Genomic DNA, 18,686 nt, shown 5'->3' on the forward strand with positions numbered 1-18,686 from the left:
TTGCAGGGGGTTCCAAAAGTATAGTAGGGATAGTGAGGTCCAGGAACCAGTCTTGAAGGAACTCTCCAATGGTGCTTCCAAACTGACTTGAGGTTGAGATTGGGGCTGAGAGGCCTTGGGTGGGAGTGAGCATGGGCCTGAGTGGTGCTGGAGGGGCCACCTAGGGAAGTGCTCAAGAGCAGCTCCCACTCCCGAAAGGGAAACCGACTGCGGTGCTCCCGGCTCAGGTGGAGTGGTGCCCCACTTGAGTACCTTGTGGCTCATTGTTCCTCGCCCTTCCTAGGGGCTTGGGCCTTCCCTTCAGGATGGAAGTGGGGGGGTAGAGGTACCCATACCGGGCCGTTAGGCCACGGTGTTTCGCCCCGACGTCCCGAAGCAAGTGCTGCACCCAAGGCTTGGGATTTAGAGGGTCCCATGATCAAGTCTTGTGGTACCTTGGGGTGTTAGGAATCTGGAGGCTTGGTGTGCTTGGCTGCTTGTGCCTGCGGGGAGTGTAGCCGAACCTTAAGTCCAGTCTAACCCGGGGAGGGGGATTGGGAGAGATTTGGGAATCTGTAGATGGATGGCTAACACTTCATTGCTCGTGCAGTGAGTAGCTGAAACCAAGTAGGACCAAGTAGGAGCTGGTACCATAGGTGAGAACCTTGGCGAGGGAACTTAGCACAAGCCAAGGCAGAGTTGGTCGGATAGTCGAGGTAAGCTGGCAAATTGGAAAGGAAAAATTTGTGGCTTACAATATCCTCAATCGAGACCTTAAAACATGAAATGCATTAGCCATAAATGTTGGACTATTATCTGAAAAATTTGCTCCAAACAAGATTGCTAGAACACCACTTAATTGAGGAGGAAGTATTTAATAGTAGTCACAAATGCACTAGCAAAAGTATTGACTTCCACCCAATAAGTCAAGTAGTCAAAAACAATAATAACATACTTATTGCCAGTAGTTGATAAAAAAGCCTCATCAAATTAAATGCCACCAACTTAAATAAACAGAAAATTTCAATTAACTCTAATTATTCTTTTACAGCATGAGAGGGAGTATTACAAGTTTGGCACCAAATGTAGCTACATATATATTGGATAACATCACGTCATATTTTTAGCTAATAAAAACACTTGTGCTATTTCTCAGTCATATGATGATGTCTTATATGCCTACCTAGAATAGGAGAATTATATTAGGCATGAAGAAAGCGTAGAATAAAGATCTCAACTTTTTAAGCCTTATGAAATTTATCAAAAAAAGGTAAATTTTGCTTCACACCTTATGGATATTGAATATAAAGTACAACAACTACTAATGGTATGGAATCTTCGTCCAAAAAATCCACAAATGCTAGAATAATAAGTTCATTAGAAATATAAGAAGAGGGTGAAGAAGGAAAATGAGCTCAAGAAAGGGCATCAGCAGTAGTTATATAACTCTTTGGACGATGAACAACTTCAAAATCATATATCTAAAGTTTCAAAGCCCACTAAGCAATATAATTAACCAAGTTTTTCTACTTGAATAACGAAGTAACTACAACATGATCACCTTTAATAATGTTCAAGAACTATGTAAATATCCACAAATATGCTCCTAGAATGGCATTATCCACCTGATTTGCCACCATAATTGTCTAAAGTTTCTTGAAATCCCAAATTGTTGCTAAACACTCCTCTATTATGGAGTAATTCACCTCCATTAATTGCAACATATGACTGATATATGCAATGGAATAACACTAGCTAAGCATATTTGGGCTCTCTTGCATCAACACACCTTCAACACTAATATTATAAGCATTTATGTGCAAAATAAAAAGTTAAATATAGTTATAATATGCCAAAAATAGAGGAGTTGTTAACAACGTTTTGAAATCTATAAATGCTCACTCATAGTCTACAGACCAAATGAAAGAGTACATTGATAACTTCAACAATACTCGCAATAATGTAGTATAATCAAAAAGATGATGAACAAAACAATTAAGATATTGCATCTTACATAAGAACCACCACATATCATTTATACACTTTGGAGTACGGAACTTTAGAATAGCCATAAATTTATCATGATCAACTTGCAAATCTTCATGAGAAATACAATACCCAAAATAAATTGTGTCCTTGGCCCTAAATACATATTTTGACTACTTTAGCTTTAAATTAATTTCTTACAGTCAATTCAACACCTTACAAACATCACAAACATGTTCCTCTCACATCCCTTATAAGTGAACGAAAATATTATCAATGAAGTTAGTAGTCACTTTCAATATATTACAAAAAACTTTATCCATCATTTGCTGAAAAGTCACTAGAGTATTATTCAAATTCAATAGCACCACCAAGAATTCATACAAACCAAATAATCTACAAAAAGCAGTATTGGGAATATTTTCCTTAGCCATCGGTACTTACCAATACCTAGAAGCAAGATCTAACTTAGTGAATTAACAACTTATCCCAAAACGATCCAAGAGATCAGTAGTGTGAGGAAGAGGGTACATATTTAAGATCATCACTTTGTTTATTAGTTGATGCAAAAATGAATACTCCCATCAGGCTTTGTCATAAGATGAAGTTTATATGTTTAAGGATTCTACGATTTTTGGATAACACCCTTTTCTAACATCTCTTTGATGTTTGCATATAAAATCTTGATCTTTTTTGGTGACCGATAACAAATAGAAATTTTGATTGAATGAGCATCCCCAGTTGAAATAGGATGACATATTGCAATCTTAACCCCAAATGACATGTTAAATTCAAAGAAATCGACATACTCCTTCATGAGCCAGTCAACCATAGTAACATAAAGACCATTAAAAGGATCTGAAGAGGGAATAAAGGAATAAGGTGGAAACATAAAAGGAACTAATGGGAAGACAAAAGTGATGGGAGCAAAGGTAAAAGTAAAGGGACGAAAAGGAAAAAAAATAATATGAATGGAAGAAATATAAAAATATATAAAACAAAGGGGAAATGCCTTAAAGTCATATTTGGCATGATTGTGCCACAACCAATCTATACCAAGAATGAGGTAAAAAGTTTGATTTAACACCACCCATAACAACAAACTCGACATCACTCACATGCACAACTAAGCTTGCCTCATTCTGTGCACATACATATGTATAGTTATTGTCATAAAGAATGAAAACTAACTTTGTCGCATAATGTAAATATAGACGGTAATATATGGTAACAAGCTGAGCTATAAAAGATAAACTCAAATTTGTATCATCCAATATGGAAAGAATAATAAAAAACCTCTTATTATAAAAATGAATTTAGAAAGTAAACACTAGATGAATTGAGGCTGAGTTAACCCCTTCATGATATTTTTGAAAGAAAAATGGAGGGGTCATTGATTTATTTGTGTAAGGACCCTCCACTACTCACATGACTCCTTGTTTTTTAGAAACATCTTGATATTTAAACCTTCCATTGCAATAGCATTAATAAGATGTTGATGCCAAGGTCTCCACCCAGGAAATAGAGGTTGCCAATCCAGAAAACATCCAGTCGCTTTCCATTCTCGGAAATTCCAGCCTGCGGAGATCAATTACGAAATCCATGATAAGGAGCTCCTTGCCATCGTGGATTCCTTTGGAGAGTGGCGCCGTTTCTTGGAGGGGGCGGCCATCAAACAACAGTCTAGATGGATCACAAAAATCTCGAATACTTTGCCACTTCCCGAGTTTTAAGCCGTCATCAAGCAAGGTGGGCACAATTCCTGAGTCGGTTTGACTTTGTTATCAAGTACAGACCTGGAAAGCTTTAAGGCCTTCCTGATGCTCTTTCAAGGTGCTCCTATCTCAGTCTCAGGCCTGGTAATCCTGCCTTCGATCAACAGGATCAAGTTATCCTCGGTCCTGATCTGCTTCAAGTTATGGCAATTTCCCTGGTCCCGCAGGACTCCTCCTTGATGGATGCGATCAGAAACAATCTTCAATCCGATGATCTCGCTAGTGACATTTTCCCCCATCTTCAGGCTGGACACCCTATGACTCCCGACTGCTGGTGATTTGACGAGTTCGAGTTCTTAGATGGCTTATTATACCGTGGGGAGCAGCTTTACATTCCTGAAGGTGACGCTCAAAGGTTGGTCCTGATGGCATGCCACGATAGCCTGACTGATAGTCACTTCGGCATTGCGAAAACCTATGAGCTAGTTGCACGGGACTTTTGGTGGCCTCACATGGACGACTACATCAAAACTTTTGTTACCTTCTGTGACACTTGTGCCTGGAATAAGGTACCTCGCCACCTTCCTTCAGGTTTGCTTCGTTCCCTTCCGGTCCCTTCAGGTCCTTGAGAATCCATCTCCATGGATTTCTTGAGTGATCTTCCGAGTTGTAGAGGCTTCAACAACATTTTAGTCGTGGTGGACCGCTTCACAAAGATGGCGCACTTCTTGCCATGTACCAAGGAGTTTTCGGGCGAGGACATGGCAAAACTGGTATTCAGGGAAATTTTTCGACTTCATGGGATTCCTACAGATGTGGTTTCGGATCGGGGGCCTCAATTCATCTCTCATTTCTGGAAACGGTTTTTGCAGCTACTTGGAGTGAAGGCCAACCTCTCTTCGGCGTATCATCCTCAAACTAATGGGCAGTCCGAGCGAACGATTCAGACGTTGGAACAATTCTTGAGGTGCTTCATCAACTATCATCAGGATAACTGGTTCGATATCCTTCCCCTTGCTGAGTTCTCCTATAACAACTCTGTTCACTCCTCTTTTCGAATTTCCCCCTTCTTTGCAAACTCTGGCCAAAATCCCTGATTCAATCTTTCACTTCCTTCTCCATCCGAATCCTCTCATTCAAATCCTCGCTCTGAGGCATTTGTCTCCAACCTCCAAGAAATCCACAACTCCATCTCCTTCCACCTCCATCGTGCTCAGGAATCTCACAAAACATTTGCCAATGTCCATTGTCAAGATTGTCCCCTTTACAATATCGGGGATAAAGTCTGGCTCCTCAGGCGAAATATCTCCACCACCAGGCCCTATCCAAAACTTGATTTCAAACGCCTCGGTCCTTTCCCTATCACTGCCATCATTAATCCTGTCACTTATCGCCTTGCACTTCCCTCCTCATATTAAATTCACCCCGTTTTTCATTCTTCTCTCCTTGAGCCTTATATTCCCAGTCCTATTCCCAATCGGGTCATTCTTCCACCTCCACCAGTGCAGCTCGAGGATGGGTCTGAGTACGAGGTTCAGGACATCCTTGATTCCAAGATTTCACGGTCTAAACTCTACTATCTGGTCAACTGGAAAGGTTACGGGCCTGAAGAACGCATTTGGGAACCTGCAGACAACCTGATTCATTCTCCTGACCTTGTTCAGGACTTCCACTGCCGCTATCCTTCTCGTCCCAGTCCTCATTCTTTTTCCCCATCTCCCATCCCTCGCCGCTCATCTCATCCTCCTCGTCGTTCTCATTCACATCCTCGTTCCACTCGTTCTTGAGGAGGGGGTGCTGTCAGGAATCCCCCAATTCTTGCCATATTTCTGACTCTCGCTGGATTCTTGACCTACAGACCACATTCCTGATTCTCGAGACACTTCCCTATTCCTGACTCTCGAGACACTTCCCTATTCCTGACTCTCTGATTTCCTATACAATTCCTGAGTCTCAAGCCACATTCTTGATATTGATGTGGCGCCTCCTCAACCTCAGCTATATTTAGGCCATCCTCGATCCAAGAGTGGTGGAGCTTCATCAACCTATAGTATATATAGGTTAGCCTTGTTCCATTTCTCCACAATCTGAATTAACGCCAGTTTAAGGCCTTTTCTTTGTTTCCACTAGCTTTTCTCTTTGTCTTTTGCATTTTCCAGTCTTGATCTTGTTAGGGGGTCTTGACAATAAATGACCATCACTTAAGTTTAATTTTTCAATTATAACTATATAGCATCAAGTAATTGCATAAATTGTAGCTTCAGAATCAAAGGAAAAGGAGGCTACTATTCTACCATGAAGTTGAACGAAAAAAAATAGCAAAAAAGAAGAATTTGAAAATACTATAAAGAAAGTGAGATTTAAATGATGCAAAAGTTAGATCTAAACTAAAATCCCAAATCAAAGCACTCTTTAAGGATAATCAAAATTACCTCTCATTTCCACCAATATGAGTGTATAGAATATTAAAATGGAATATAGAAATATGTAATATCAATTAGCCCAAAAACCCTAGCTTATATAAGTGGTCTGGATTAAAATCAATCTAAAAACTATTAAAATTCCATTATGCTAATATTAGTATATGGCATTGTAACCTATAACATTAAATTTTCTAGTGTAATTCAATTAATCATATATATAAATAAATTTTTATTTATTTTTATTTTAGTTGCTAAACTTTTATGTGTAATAAACTAAAATTTATGTCATTAAAAATTAAAAATTATGAAAATATTTACTTACGTATGAAAATTTTAAAATTATTGCTCTTTGAAATTTTCTAGTGTAACTCAATTAATCATGTATATTAAAAAAATTTCATTTATTTTTGTTTTAGTTGCTACTTGTGTTATTAACAAATTATGGCAATCTTTGTCTATGTAAAACAAATTTAAAATTACCATTCTTATCTTCTGCCAATGTGGGGTGGGGCAGGAGAGCTATGCATTGTCCTCAATGTCATTGACAAATATCTCTCTTACCTCCTTGAAACAATTTTAGGTTTCTGAATGACAATCAATGCCAAATTTGCTCTTATAGCAATTCAGGACAAGGTTATGGTATACCAGTTGGTAAAATTCAGCTTTGATTCAAGCATTTGAATTGTTAACAAAGCTCTGATTTAGAAAATTTAGATTTAGAAAATGGTAAAGGATATTCTTTCCCTTGTACTTCTAGAGCGTGATGGAACAGCAAGAGACCGTTGGCAGTAGCTCAAACGGCATCTCAATCTCTTCCCAAATTCGTTTGTTCTTGGCAATCTTTGCCCGACACAACGAAGTCGACGTTCGGCGATGATCATCCACGATTTGGCAGCACCGGGTCACGTACTCGTCACTGCCCTCTCCAATCCCCATGAGCAGCAAATCCTCTCCTTCCTCCTCCTCATCCTCGCAATCCGAGCTAGACGATGGCGGCCTCCCGGCAGGGCAGCAAATCCTCCCATTCACAGCCGTCCACCACCGCCGCTCACACCGACCCAGCATCCTCTCCATCGCCGCCGGGTGAGGAGCCCTATGGAGCACGCCCGAGGAGATCACGCACGACTGGAGCACATCCCTGTTGCTGCTGCCGGAATCCACGATCTCCCACCGGCAATCGCGCCTCCCAATCTCCAAAACCTCCATGCAATTCAGCCATATCTGCTGATCCCCGTGATCGCAGGGGAGGAGCGTGAACCCGCCGACCACGCACATGATCCCATTCTCGATCACCGCCCCTGTGCAATCCGCCCGGGGGATCTCCAGCTCCGGCAGATCGTTCCAGCAATCCCTGTCGATCGAGTAGGCTTCCACGGAAGAGAGCGCCAATCGATCGTCGTCGCCACCCTGGCCGCCGGCGACGATAATCTTGTCCTTCCAGGCTAGGCACGCGAATCCAGCCCTCGCCTGGCGCATACCAGCGCAGCAAATCCATCGCCGCTTGTACGCTCGCAAATCCATCGCGAAGACGCTGTCAAGAAACTCCAAGCTGGGAAGAGCCCTACCGCCGAGAACAAAGAGCTTGCCCTCCACGCAAATGCATCGCGCCGACATGGGCACGCCGCAAGGGACTCCAGGGATTGGCGGCAATTGCTCCCAGCTCCCCAGCTCTGGATCATACACCGAGACCGCCAATTCCAGCGCCGATTGTGATTCCGGAGAGGGAATTCTATGGATCGCCGCGAACATCTTCTTGGGGCAATCGGATTCCAGCTGCAATGCGCCTCTCCAGCCCTTGCTCACCGCTCGAATGGAGCGGCAATCCCACCACGAGCTCGCCCTGGTGAGGATTTCATCGCGTACCAGATGATCGGGGAGGCCATGGATCAAACTCTTTTGCTGCGTGAGCGTCGCCATTCTTTCTCGCTATCTCTGTCCAAAAGCCCTAATGTTTCGGGCATAGATATACCCAATTTCATTGTTTGAAAGATTCAAAGTGACGTGGCAGGATCGCTATTGGCCATTTGTCGTGTAGTGATGTGACACGTCACTGTGCCACCACGTGGCATGATTCAACGGGTGATTCGCCGGCTCTATCTATGCAAAAGCGCGGCAGATTTAAAATGTAGGTAGACCTCTCAAGCACGCTTCGAATCGAAACCGCGACTGACGCGTGGATAAGCTTCTTTGCTTGATATGACGCGCGTAGAAAAAATATCCTTCTTGACGGGTTCCAAAGGATCTTTGCTTCCAAATTGGAAGTTTGTGAGACCCGATCTCCGGGAAAATTCTAAAAGCTTATGAATCGTCACGTACCAATGACTGAGAGGAGATCAATCGATCAGATTGAAGTGCTCCTAATCACTGTTGTTTGATCAATGACTTATCGACCGCTCTCAAGCGCTTGCTCGCAAAAAGTTAAAACTTTTTTGAGAATGAATCCATACCCACCAAAGTGAATTTCACCAATCCATCCAGCACAAGACTGCGAGAAAGGAAAGAAAAAAAAACATTAGAGGAGGAGAGAAATGAGACTTACATTCTAGCATGGCGTCAAGTCGTCAAGTGCTGGCGTTACTTTGTAGACAAGCTTGTTGATTTCTAACACGCCACACAACGAAGCAGTCGGATCGAGAAGGACGTTGACATGATCAGAGTTCTCGACATTTTTTGTGTTGTTTGGAGCGACGAGCTTTGACAATCATCGAAAGCGACCACTTAAATACCTTTGTTTGTAGCGGTGGACGAACTGGATGGAGCATGAAACGTCGAGTGATTGATAGAAATGATGAGCCGAAAGCAAAGCTCAATGAAGCCTGAGAAACCCACACAGCATGATTGAAACACACAAGCTTAGAAGAAGCCGGAATCTTTGACTTACAAAAACCGGGGCAGAGACGTACCAGAGCATTTTCGGGCTCATCAGAAAACCAGTACAGGCAGGCTGCCTTTGTTTGCATCCGCCGTTGCTTTCCTAAGTTTCATTAGTTTTTTTCCCTCGCTCGACCCCTGAGACAACGAACCAAAAGCATTAGAGAAACGGAGAGAAGATTAAGTTACTAGTACCTGTAAACATCTGGCTCACGGGATCTATTGTAGATATACTGCACTGCGCTGATATATATGGTCCCGAGACAATATAAACATACCCGCTAGCTTCCACCCGTATAGAGTCACGTGAAATCTCGACCAGATTTCCCAGCTTGTTGCAGCAGAGAATGATTATGATTATACCCGCAAGGCACTGGGGAAAATTCCTGCGGCCCCGTGAGCCACTGCCAAGAGAAAAAAAAAATGGCAATGCTTAGGCCTGACTGACAACAATGTGACCCAAGCTTGTTTAGAAAAATACCTCTGTTTTGCAGTTTTGCTTTCTTGGTCTCGTGAGTCTTAAGCAGCTCTCCTCCACTGGTCCTCCAAAGTGGCGCCTTCTTCAATGAGCTTTTTGCGAAGTGAGGCTCCCAATACCAGAAAGCTGAAGACCACCTGGTACGCGGTACAGCCAGGTCTACTCTACCTCTGCTTTGGTCCGGCTTGTTTGGTTGCTTCTTACGCTAGAACACTCTCTCGTCTTCTAATTCGTCGCTCGGTCTCTCCAAAGAGCTGCAAGGACGTGGAACAAAAGAGATTTGACAAGACTCACAGGTGCGTTACAGCTTGTTGCTTTCTCGCTTCTCTAGCTCTAAAGCTTTGCTTGATTCTGCAGACAAGGATTGAAAGCAAGTCTAGAAAAGCAAAGACCAACTTGGAATGTTTAAATGCATACCTTGGCTCATCGCAGAAGCAGCGGTTCTATGGTCGTCTCAGAGGATTTAGCTCCTGTGCATGGAAAAAGGATTGAGTGATCACCAGTCTCCCGAGCAGTCCTCCATGCCTCCCACAACAACAAGTCTGGCTTATGGCTTGGCAGACGAACACATCTCCGGAGATCCGTCCAGGAAGCATTTGGTCTCGTCCGGCAAGCCACCGCTGTATCTCCGAGAAGAAAGCCCATCAGCACCAACAACACAAAGAACGTCCTCACCTCAGATGGATCAGAGTGACAGGATCGAGCTCACGCAGCTCCCCGCGTTGCAGCGCGGCGACGGCCGCTGGGCAGCAAGTCTGTTGATCGAGTGCGCAGCAGCAGTCGTCCAGAAAGACGCTGCTCGAGTCCAGCATTTCATGTGGATGCTCAACGAACTTGCTTCTCCATACGGGGACTTCGACCAGCGGCTAGCATCGTGCTTCCTCCAGGGACTCTTCTGCCGGATCACCGGGACGGGCTCCCGCCAACACCGAGTGCTGTGCTCCGCGGCGGAGAGACAGTGCCTCTTCGATCCAATGCGCAAGATGATGCTCAAGTTCCAAGAGATGAGCCCCTGGACAACTTTCGGTCACGTCGCGGCCAACGGAGCTCTTATGGAAGCCGTGGAAGGCGAGTTTCGCGTCCACATCCTGGACGTGAGCAGCACCATGTGTACCCAGTGGCCGACTTTGCTGGAAGCTCTTGCCACCCGCTCGGACGGAGCTCCACACCTGAGACTGACGAGCATTCTGGTAAGCTCCGAGGAGGCGGTCGTCAAAGTCATGACCGAGGTCGGCGCTCGCCTCCGAAAGTTTGCAAGGCTGATGGGAGTCCCGTTCGAGTTTCGGCTCCTCCAGCAGCCGGAGCTCGAACTGCTCGACGTCGCTACCATCCAGCCTCGAGCCGGAGAAGCGCTCATCGTCAACTGTATTCACTCGCTACACAATGTGTCCGAGAGGCCGCCTCCTTCTTCCTCGTCTTCCGCTGCTTCTCCACGAGATCTAGTCCTCAACACCTTCCGGAGCCTGAATCCCAAGCTCGTGATCATCGCAGACGACGAAGCCGACCTCATATCTCGAGGAGACTTCATGAGCCGATTCGTGGAAGCAGTCCGCTACTATTCCCTCTTCTTCGAGTCTGTGGAGGAGAGTTTCCCGAGAACGAGCAACGAGAGGCTGATGCTGGAGAGAATTGTGTCACGGAAGATCGTCAACCTGTTAGCCTGTGACGAAGCGAGCATCTCGGAGAGGCAGGAAAAGAGCAGCCAGTGGGTGATGAGGATGCGGAGAGCCGGCTTCGCACTCGCAAAGTTCAGTGACGATGTAGCCGATGACGCTCGGGCGCTGCTCAAGCGGTATAAGGAAGGCTGGGGATACACCAACACCGACGTTGGCCTCTTTCTCACTTGGAAGGAGCAGCCCACTGTGTTTGCCACCTCTTGGAAACCATTCTGAGAGCCTGTATAAATCCAAAAGATTTTCCCCCGAGTTCTGGTTCCCGGTTCCTGGTTGGATTGGATCCATCAAGTTCTCTGTTCCAAATCGCTTGACTTGTCGAGAGCCTCCATTGTTCGTTTGGATCTTCGCGATGATCAAGTTGCTGGAAACTTATTTTTACGTTCTTCCATAGTCCACGAAAGTGAAGAAAACCGTGCTCGTTGCTTGGACCTCGGATCAAACGTTTCTGCCTTGGAAACCATGCTGAACTTTTTAATTCCTTGACTAGCTTATCATAACCTGATTGCCAGCTCTTGGAAACCTTGAAACTTTTGACGCGCTTGCTTGGCTAGCTAGACGTTTTTAAATCCAATGCTCTTACCATATTAGTTCCTGCGCTGTCCGGAACTTTTTAATCCAAAACCTTTCCTCCACCATCGACAAATCGTCCTGCAGAACAAAAAATAAATTAGCAACGCATCGATCTTAGCAACTCGATTTTAGCAACAAGAAAGTCCAGTCGCCATGCAAGAAGAAAACTAAAAAGAAAGAAATGCGTACCTCGCAAAAGGAAGATCCCAGTCCTCTTTGCTTCATTCCCTGGAAGAGATTCTCGGCTTCTTGCAAGAGCTCCTCCCGGCCAAGTGATAATCTCACCAGCATCGTCGTGAAAGAGACTAGATCGAGCTCCGGTATCGCGTGGAACAGCTCTTGCGCTGGGCGAATCCGGCCACCACCGAGTTCCGCGCGCTGTGGCATCTCGTCGAGGCGTCTGCAAGATCCGTGCTGGGAGTAGACAGTGAGCATGATCGTCCAAGAAACGATGCTCCATTCTTCCTCGAAATACGCCGCTAGCATCGAGTTCCAAGAAAAGAGACCGCGCTCTTCTATCTGATCGAAGATCGCCCTGGCGCTACCAGCATCCCCGATCTGGGACTAGGCGCGGTGGGATCTTGTGCCCTGGACGATCGGGGCATCGCATCAAACACCGCCTTGGCGCCTTCCAGATCGCCGTTGCGAGAATACGCGCTGGCGAGATCCAGGCCGGATGAGGCAAGAACACATCGCGCCAGATCGCGGTATAGCTCCCGCGCTCCGGCCAGCGTCGTGCTCGCTTCGAGGCATCCCTTGTGATCCAAGCGCATTTTTCTTCTTCTCTTCAAAAATTTCCATCCCGAGCGAAGAACCCTAAAAACAGGGACCAAGCCCTTAGGGTGAAGAGAAGAGAGGGAAAGGAAGGATGCGGCGATGGGCGCGATTGGCCTCCGATTCCACCAAAAGGCACTTCTCCACCAGCGCCACGCGCGGATCCTCCTTCAACTACAGCACTAGGTCTGGCAGCGGTGGATCGATCACAGCGACTTTGTTTCCCGGCGATGGAATTGGCCCCGAGATCGCCGCCTCGGTCAAGCAGGTAATCTCGATCGCATTCTTATCCAGGATTCTAGCTAGTGGCTGACGATCGCATTCCTCCGCATCGTATCGACTGTAGAGCTTGGATCTTTTCGTTCTTCTTTCATTTGAGAAGAACTTTCCATTGTTCTTTGTGTTTTTCCTCCTCTGGCTGCTTTTTTCTTCTCAATTCGCGCAACACAGTGCCAAGAGAACATTCTTTCTCACTTCGATAGCTTCTTCATGTGTAGATTTTCAAGGCTGCGGGCGTTCCCATAGAATGGGAAGAACACTACGTTGGGACAACACTGGATCCCAAGACGGGGAGCTTTGTCACGTACGACAGCATGGAGTCTGTACGAAAGTATGGAATTGGTCTCAAGGGCCCGATGGCCACTCCCATTGGGAAAGGCCACAAGTCTCTCAACTTGACGCTGCGCAAAGAGCTCGGCCTCTACGCCAACGTGAGACCGTGTCTCAGCATCCCCGGCTACAAGACGCGATATGACAACGTCGATCTCGTTACCATCCGGGAGAACACCGAGGGCGAGTACAGTGGATTGGAACATCAAGTAAGCAAAGCTTGCTGGTTTTCGAGTCTCGATCTTGGCTGTTGGTTTCTTTCACAGGTGGTGAAAGGTGTTGTGGAGAGCCTTAAGATTATCACTCGCCAAGCTAGTATGCGTGTCGCGGAGTATGCGTTCCACTACGCCAAAACCAACGGTAGAAAGCGTGTGTCCGCGATACACAAAGCCAACATCATGAAGAAAACGGATGGATTGTTTCTACAGGTAAGTTAGTCTGTTTCTTCTTTCGCGTGAAGGAAGAAAACTGATTTGCCGCTGCTGTAGTGCTGTCGAGAGGTTGCGGAGCAGAATCCCGAAATCGTTTACGAGGAAGTGATTATCGACAATTGCTGCATGATGGTAAGCTTCAAAATCAGACTTTTTGTCGTTCAGCCTCTCTGATCCTGCTTGTTTCTTGCAGCTCGTAAAAAATCCTGCCTTGTTTGACGTGTTGGTGATGCCAAACTTGTATGGAGATATCATCAGTGATCTCTGCGCTGGTCTCATAGGCGGCCTTGGATTGACACCGAGGTAAGTTCTCTCGATTGGGTCGCGAAAGAATCACTGCTCTGTGTGACCGACCAGTGGCAACATTGGAGACAACGGGCTTGCTCTGATGGAAGCTGTCCATGGAACGGCACCCGACATCGCTGGAAAGGTATCAAATTTCGTTTGTTTCTCGGAGCTGTCACTGATGCCAAAAAAAAAAAAAAAAAAAAAACTTTTTTCCTTTTCGCAGAACAAGGCAAACCCAACGGCGTTGCTCTTGAGCGCAGTTATGATGCTCAGGCACCTCAACATGAATGAGCAAGCAGAGAAGATCCAAAGCGCTGTGCTAAAGACAATAGAGGAAGGGAAGTACCTGACGGGCGATCTGGGAGGCAACGCTGGCACCACCGAGTACACGAATGCTGTTTGCGAGAAGCTATAGGAAGAGTAACGACGAAAGGGAAAACAAATCAAGGAAGCGAACGAACGAACGAGCCTGTGCGCGTTGCTCATTACGACGTTAGGCTCTCCGGTGGCTTCCTCTCGCCCAAGACAAGTTTTACAGTAAGATCGATTTCCAGGCTCGCGATGTCTCTATTGACAGAAGACCGTTTCTCTCTTGTTTTTTTCTTCTTCTTCTGATGACTCGAATGAATAAAGTTTGCAGACAAATAAATCTTTACGAAAGAACTTCGAGAAGAAAATAGGAAATTCTTTGAGCTTAAGAAGATCGAAGGTAGAAAGAAATTCCTGCCCTGGATCGGAAAATCCGGTTGTTAGAAACAAAGATTTTACCTTTTGGTGCATGCAATCCTCCGTGTGAGCCACAGGCTGCCAGGTGCTACGTCCATGCCAGCCCCAAATCCAAATAAAAGACCAATGGATCTCCTCTTCTTTCCCACACAGCTCCAATTCTCCATCTCCAGTCCATCAATCACAAGCTCTTCGATCGCCATGGGCGATCTCGTCAAGTCCAAATCCAATGATTCCGGCATCACGCTCCAGCATCTCAAGCAGCGATCCTCTGCGCGCCGCGTTCTTGGCATCCTGGCGATCCTGGCAGTGGGAGCGATGGTGCTGGGGGGCGGCGCCGTGGCACTCTTGCTCGTCTCGCCGATCCTCCTCTTTTTTAGCCCTATCCTGGTGCCGCTGGCGATCCTGGCGACGGGGGCGGCGGTGGCATTCATCGCTTTCGTGGCGACCATTACCTGGATCTATAGGTATGCGAGGGGCGGGCGCCCGGCTGGATCACAGCGCCTGGATGCAGTCAAGAGCCGCGTGATGGAGAAGCCTTCACAGGTGAGTGACAAGGCGGCTGCTACTCGTTCGCCTTAGAACTTTGAGTTCCCGCCTGTTTCTTTTTAAATTTATACAAGTCTTATTAATGATTATTAAGATTGAGTTGCCAGTATTATTGATTAAGTCCTAATAAATATGAAAATGCAAAAATGATTATTCTTATAGCTATATTTTTTTATTTAAACTATATATTTATATAGGTAATTAACAAGAAATTTTAGAGAAAATGCTATGTGCAGATGGTAAAGGTATATTCTGAGAATATTATTATTTTATACTTGTGTTATAAAAATTTTAATCATAAACTGTTTTGCTTTATTTTTTTTACTAATTTTATTTTCATTGTAAGCTTATCTCTTGATTGAGAAGCACTCTTCCACGTGGCTTTGAGGTGACACTAGGACCTATGCCGCTAAGGCTACATTGCTTGCTTTGAGGGGGAAGACAAAATTTTTTCGGTGATGTATTTCCAAAAATATGTTAAAGAGTGTGGTAAGAGAGAACAGGAAAATCTCTCTATGACTGATTTGTGGATGGTAGCATGCTGTAAAGATGTGGAAGGATCCATTTATAAAGCACTCATGCTCAATGGCAAGCACTAGGACTCTCTCCTTTATCCCTTCTTAGCAAGAAAGGACCTTGGACATGATCATGGGGATGGAGCTCAGCCGATGGCTTGTTTTTTGCTCAAGCCTCGCCATGATCGATGGTCTCACTTTTTTTTCATTCATTATAAATTGCTTGAGCTTCTTTTTGTGTCCTCTTCTGTAAAGGATGCTATGACGAGCTGGTTGAACACTTGCAAGCAAAGCAAGAAGAATCTCAAGAGACCCCTGCTGGCAGTGCCACCTCTAATGATGTGTGAAAATGTAGCACTTAGCCAAGAAAGAGAAAGGACATTACTACTATGCTTCAAAAGAAGGGTGGAGTCAAGCCAAACAACAACATCTTCATGACCAGAATCAGGCAGTTGCTACTCCACTTCTCTTGACTTCCACAAGTTTCAAGAGGACCTGGAGTGAACTTGATTGTGTGAATACTAGTTATTAGGGCAATTTATTATTGTAAGGAATAAAATAAACCAAACTACAATTTTACAATTAGATAACAAGAATGACATGGAACTATCCCCTTTTAGCATTCCGTTTTTACCATTAGTTTAAATTTCTAAATTTAATGTCATAATTTTTATTTTATTTTATTTATATCACATTGATTGAAAAAACCTTATGAATAGAAATAAAGAAATAATATAATTAACTAAACGTTGATTGCTATAAGTTTTAGACAAACCATTATTGTGTTTATGGCTCTATAGAAAAAATATACATATGTATATGATCTTTGATCACTACGGTTGGCGTTAAAGGTATCAGTGGAGCTAGAGCAGTCTGAACTGATCAGGGAATTTGTACCTCTTCTCAAAAGGTATGAGAGACCTTCCATCTCTTGGCATTGGCCGGTTATGGAATATAACCAGCCAAGATCCAACGGCTGAGCTCAAAGAGCACTCAGTTCCTTTATTGCTTAGAAACTCTACCCAGCCGTGACAACGTTAAGGTCCAGTCTTCTTCTTCTGGCAGCAACTAAATCCTCAACGTGAGAAAGCCAAGCCCTCTGTTCATGGCTGTTTGCAACGTCTCTTAGAACTCCAAGGTGTCGTGCCTGAATGAGATATATGAGACAGGCACCTTCATCAAACACACTTTTCACTTACCAGCCAACGCTCAAAAGCACGCAACCTCCGCCGCTGCCCATTCCAGTAGCTATGTGACGGCAATGGCAAAGTGCCTAGAACTACGGACAAGTATTGTAGAACAAAGGTTGGATTATCCGTAGAAGTCGCCAGATTGTAGTTTGCCGCCTGTCAACAATACCTCATTAGAGAACACAGAAAAGGAAAGAAAGGAAGCAAGATTACTCTTAGAGGTGCCCCGTTATGTACTGCAAAAAACACAAGGTCCAACCCCGGTTGTAAAAGGAACTGTAATGAAAAGAAACAATTCCATCAAGGGCCAATTCAAACGACAAACTTACTATCGGAGCTCCAGATGATCCAGAGAGCGAAGAAAGAGACGTTGCCACCATTGTAGAATTGTAATCGACAACCCTGCCTACACTGAGAATCGAGTCACCGTCTACGAAACCACAAAACGACTCTTTTAGTGCACTCTCGATGTTGAGTGCGAGTCTTTTGGTTAACTCCATTTTGAACTGCAGGAGATCCTGATCAGAGTTGTGCTTCGCCAATTCGCTGCAATAAAAGTCCAAGGATATGAGATGACTGTCCAAACGTTTAGAGCCCACCTCCGGTACTCGTCTTCAACGAGAAAGGAGTACGTTTTCAACAATGCCCACTTTTCCTGCTCCTCTCCACTCTCCAGCACTTTCCTGATAACAGAAGAACCTGAGAGCAAAAAATAAGAAACTACAAGCGAGTAACACACAACTTACAGGGGTAGCTGACCATGCCGCAGGCAGCATCCTTTGCATCCTCAGCTTCGGCCTCCAAAGAACAAGGCAACCAGAAAGTCGCAAACCTTGGAGATGTTGTAGCCCTCTTGCAGTCTCCAAACTTATCGTCTTTTGTGGTCTCCCACAATCCCGCATCTGCATTCTCCAAGTACGCCTCCCCGTTTCCAGCGTGAATGACATCCAGCACAGGATCCACGGTTTTCACGTCAGCGACCACTGGAAGTTCCTTGAATTCCAACAGCGCCCTGGGCGTCGCAGCTTTCAAGAGCATTTCTGGCCTGAAAGTTGTGACCAAGGCAGCCCGCCATCGCGTCATGACGTTGCCTTTCTCGTCTTTCAGCATGTGTCGAGCACTGGCCCCATAGCTGGAGCTCAAGGGAAAGAAAACCCCCGGCACCAGCTTATCCTCTTTTCCGCGGGCGTCCATCCTGAAAGTAGCCATGGCGTTCCTTTCCACTATAGCCTGCCCTGCGACCATGAGATGCCTGGGACTATCGACGATTCCTTCGCCTAGAATCTTCCACTTTTCCCTTTCGGATACATCTAGGTGCGCGTTGCCCGTGATGAGGTAGAGAGGAGACAAGCAAAACTCGTCTTCTGGCCCCAAATCGGCGTCTCGCACGCCTCTTTGGAGGATCTCCTGTTCGGCGGCTTCCTGTTCGGCTTCTTCTTCGAAGATGAGACTCGGGGGAGGATCTAGCACAGACCTTGGACGCCATTCCATCCCGTGCGCCATCTCCAGTCCTAGAAGCGCCTCTTCGAACCCGCCCTCGCCCTCGCCCTCCATCTCTCGCTCAAGAACCCTATCAAGAACCCTATCTACTCTTTTAAGTAGCGATAGCCGAATTTTGTGGGCCGCCGGATTTGGCCAATCGGCGCCGTCGGATGCGGGGTAACCCGTTTTCCTTACACGCTCCAAGAAAAAAATTCTCCTTTTACCGCGGCTCCTCTTCCGCCCTGCAGCTGCGACTTCCACAACCCCAGGCAGCGGATGATCCGCCCGCTGAGGATAATTTTCTAGTGATCAGGTGAGTAGAGCAGGGCCGAATCATTCAATCTCTCTGGCTCCTCACGGGATCTTCCTGCAAGCGTGCAGCGGGTGTGCAGCGAGCTCACATTCAGCGATCCACGCGATATAT

The 18,686-nt window shown here is 45.5% G+C and overlaps 6 protein-coding genes across 6 annotated transcripts; 3 read left to right on the forward strand and 3 right to left on the reverse strand.

Moving 5' to 3' along the window:
* Window positions 1-6,751: 6,751 nt before the first annotated feature.
* On the reverse strand, window positions 6,752-8,133 carry LOC9650717 (F-box/kelch-repeat protein At1g80440). Its single transcript, XM_002989328.2, has one exon. It carries the CDS (start codon window positions 8,018-8,020, stop codon window positions 6,857-6,859), a length of 1,164 nt encoding a protein of 387 aa, XP_002989374.1. The 5' UTR covers window positions 8,021-8,133; the 3' UTR covers window positions 6,752-6,856.
* Window positions 8,134-9,461: 1,328 nt separating this feature from the next.
* LOC9650718 (protein SHORT-ROOT) lies at window positions 9,462-11,377 on the forward strand. Its single transcript, XM_002989289.2, has 2 exons — window positions 9,462-9,748; window positions 9,810-11,377. Exon 2 carries the CDS (start codon window positions 9,929-9,931, stop codon window positions 11,342-11,344), a length of 1,416 nt encoding a protein of 471 aa, XP_002989335.2. The 5' UTR covers window positions 9,462-9,748; window positions 9,810-9,928; the 3' UTR covers window positions 11,345-11,377.
* A 41-nt stretch (window positions 11,378-11,418) lies between these two features.
* Window positions 11,419-12,470, reverse strand: LOC112342002. Its single transcript, XM_024663083.1, has 2 exons — window positions 11,888-12,470; window positions 11,419-11,776 (listed from the first exon to the last, which is right to left on the reverse strand). Exons 1-2 carry the CDS (start codon window positions 12,182-12,184, stop codon window positions 11,705-11,707), a joined length of 369 nt encoding a protein of 122 aa, XP_024518851.1. The 5' UTR covers window positions 12,185-12,470; the 3' UTR covers window positions 11,419-11,704.
* A 41-nt stretch (window positions 12,471-12,511) lies between these two features.
* On the forward strand, window positions 12,512-14,460 carry LOC9650470 (isocitrate dehydrogenase [NAD] catalytic subunit 5, mitochondrial). The gene is made up of 7 exons (XM_002989290.2): window positions 12,512-12,740; window positions 12,970-13,290; window positions 13,348-13,509; window positions 13,570-13,644; window positions 13,706-13,815; window positions 13,870-13,942; window positions 14,024-14,460. The coding sequence occupies exons 1-7, from the start codon at window positions 12,567-12,569 to the stop codon at window positions 14,213-14,215; spliced, it is 1,107 nt and encodes a 368-aa protein (XP_002989336.1). The 5' UTR covers window positions 12,512-12,566; the 3' UTR covers window positions 14,216-14,460.
* Window positions 14,461-14,727: 267 nt separating this feature from the next.
* On the forward strand, window positions 14,728-15,108 carry LOC112341996 (oleosin Bn-V-like). Its single transcript, XM_024663077.1, has one exon. It carries the CDS (start codon window positions 14,728-14,730, stop codon window positions 15,106-15,108), a length of 381 nt encoding a protein of 126 aa, XP_024518845.1.
* A 1,245-nt stretch (window positions 15,109-16,353) lies between these two features.
* LOC9650471 lies at window positions 16,354-18,339 on the reverse strand. The gene is made up of 6 exons (XM_002989329.2): window positions 17,527-18,339; window positions 17,380-17,479; window positions 17,110-17,326; window positions 16,994-17,056; window positions 16,790-16,936; window positions 16,354-16,737 (listed from the first exon to the last, which is right to left on the reverse strand). Exons 1-6 carry the CDS (start codon window positions 18,332-18,334, stop codon window positions 16,609-16,611), a joined length of 1,464 nt encoding a protein of 487 aa, XP_002989375.1. The 5' UTR covers window positions 18,335-18,339; the 3' UTR covers window positions 16,354-16,608.
* Window positions 18,340-18,686: the final 347 nt, after the last annotated feature.

Source organism: Selaginella moellendorffii, unplaced genomic scaffold (genome assembly GCF_000143415.4).
Source record: "Selaginella moellendorffii unplaced genomic scaffold, v1.0 SELMOscaffold_96, whole genome shotgun sequence".
Classification (NCBI taxonomy): Eukaryota; Viridiplantae; Streptophyta; class Lycopodiopsida; order Selaginellales; family Selaginellaceae; genus Selaginella; species Selaginella moellendorffii.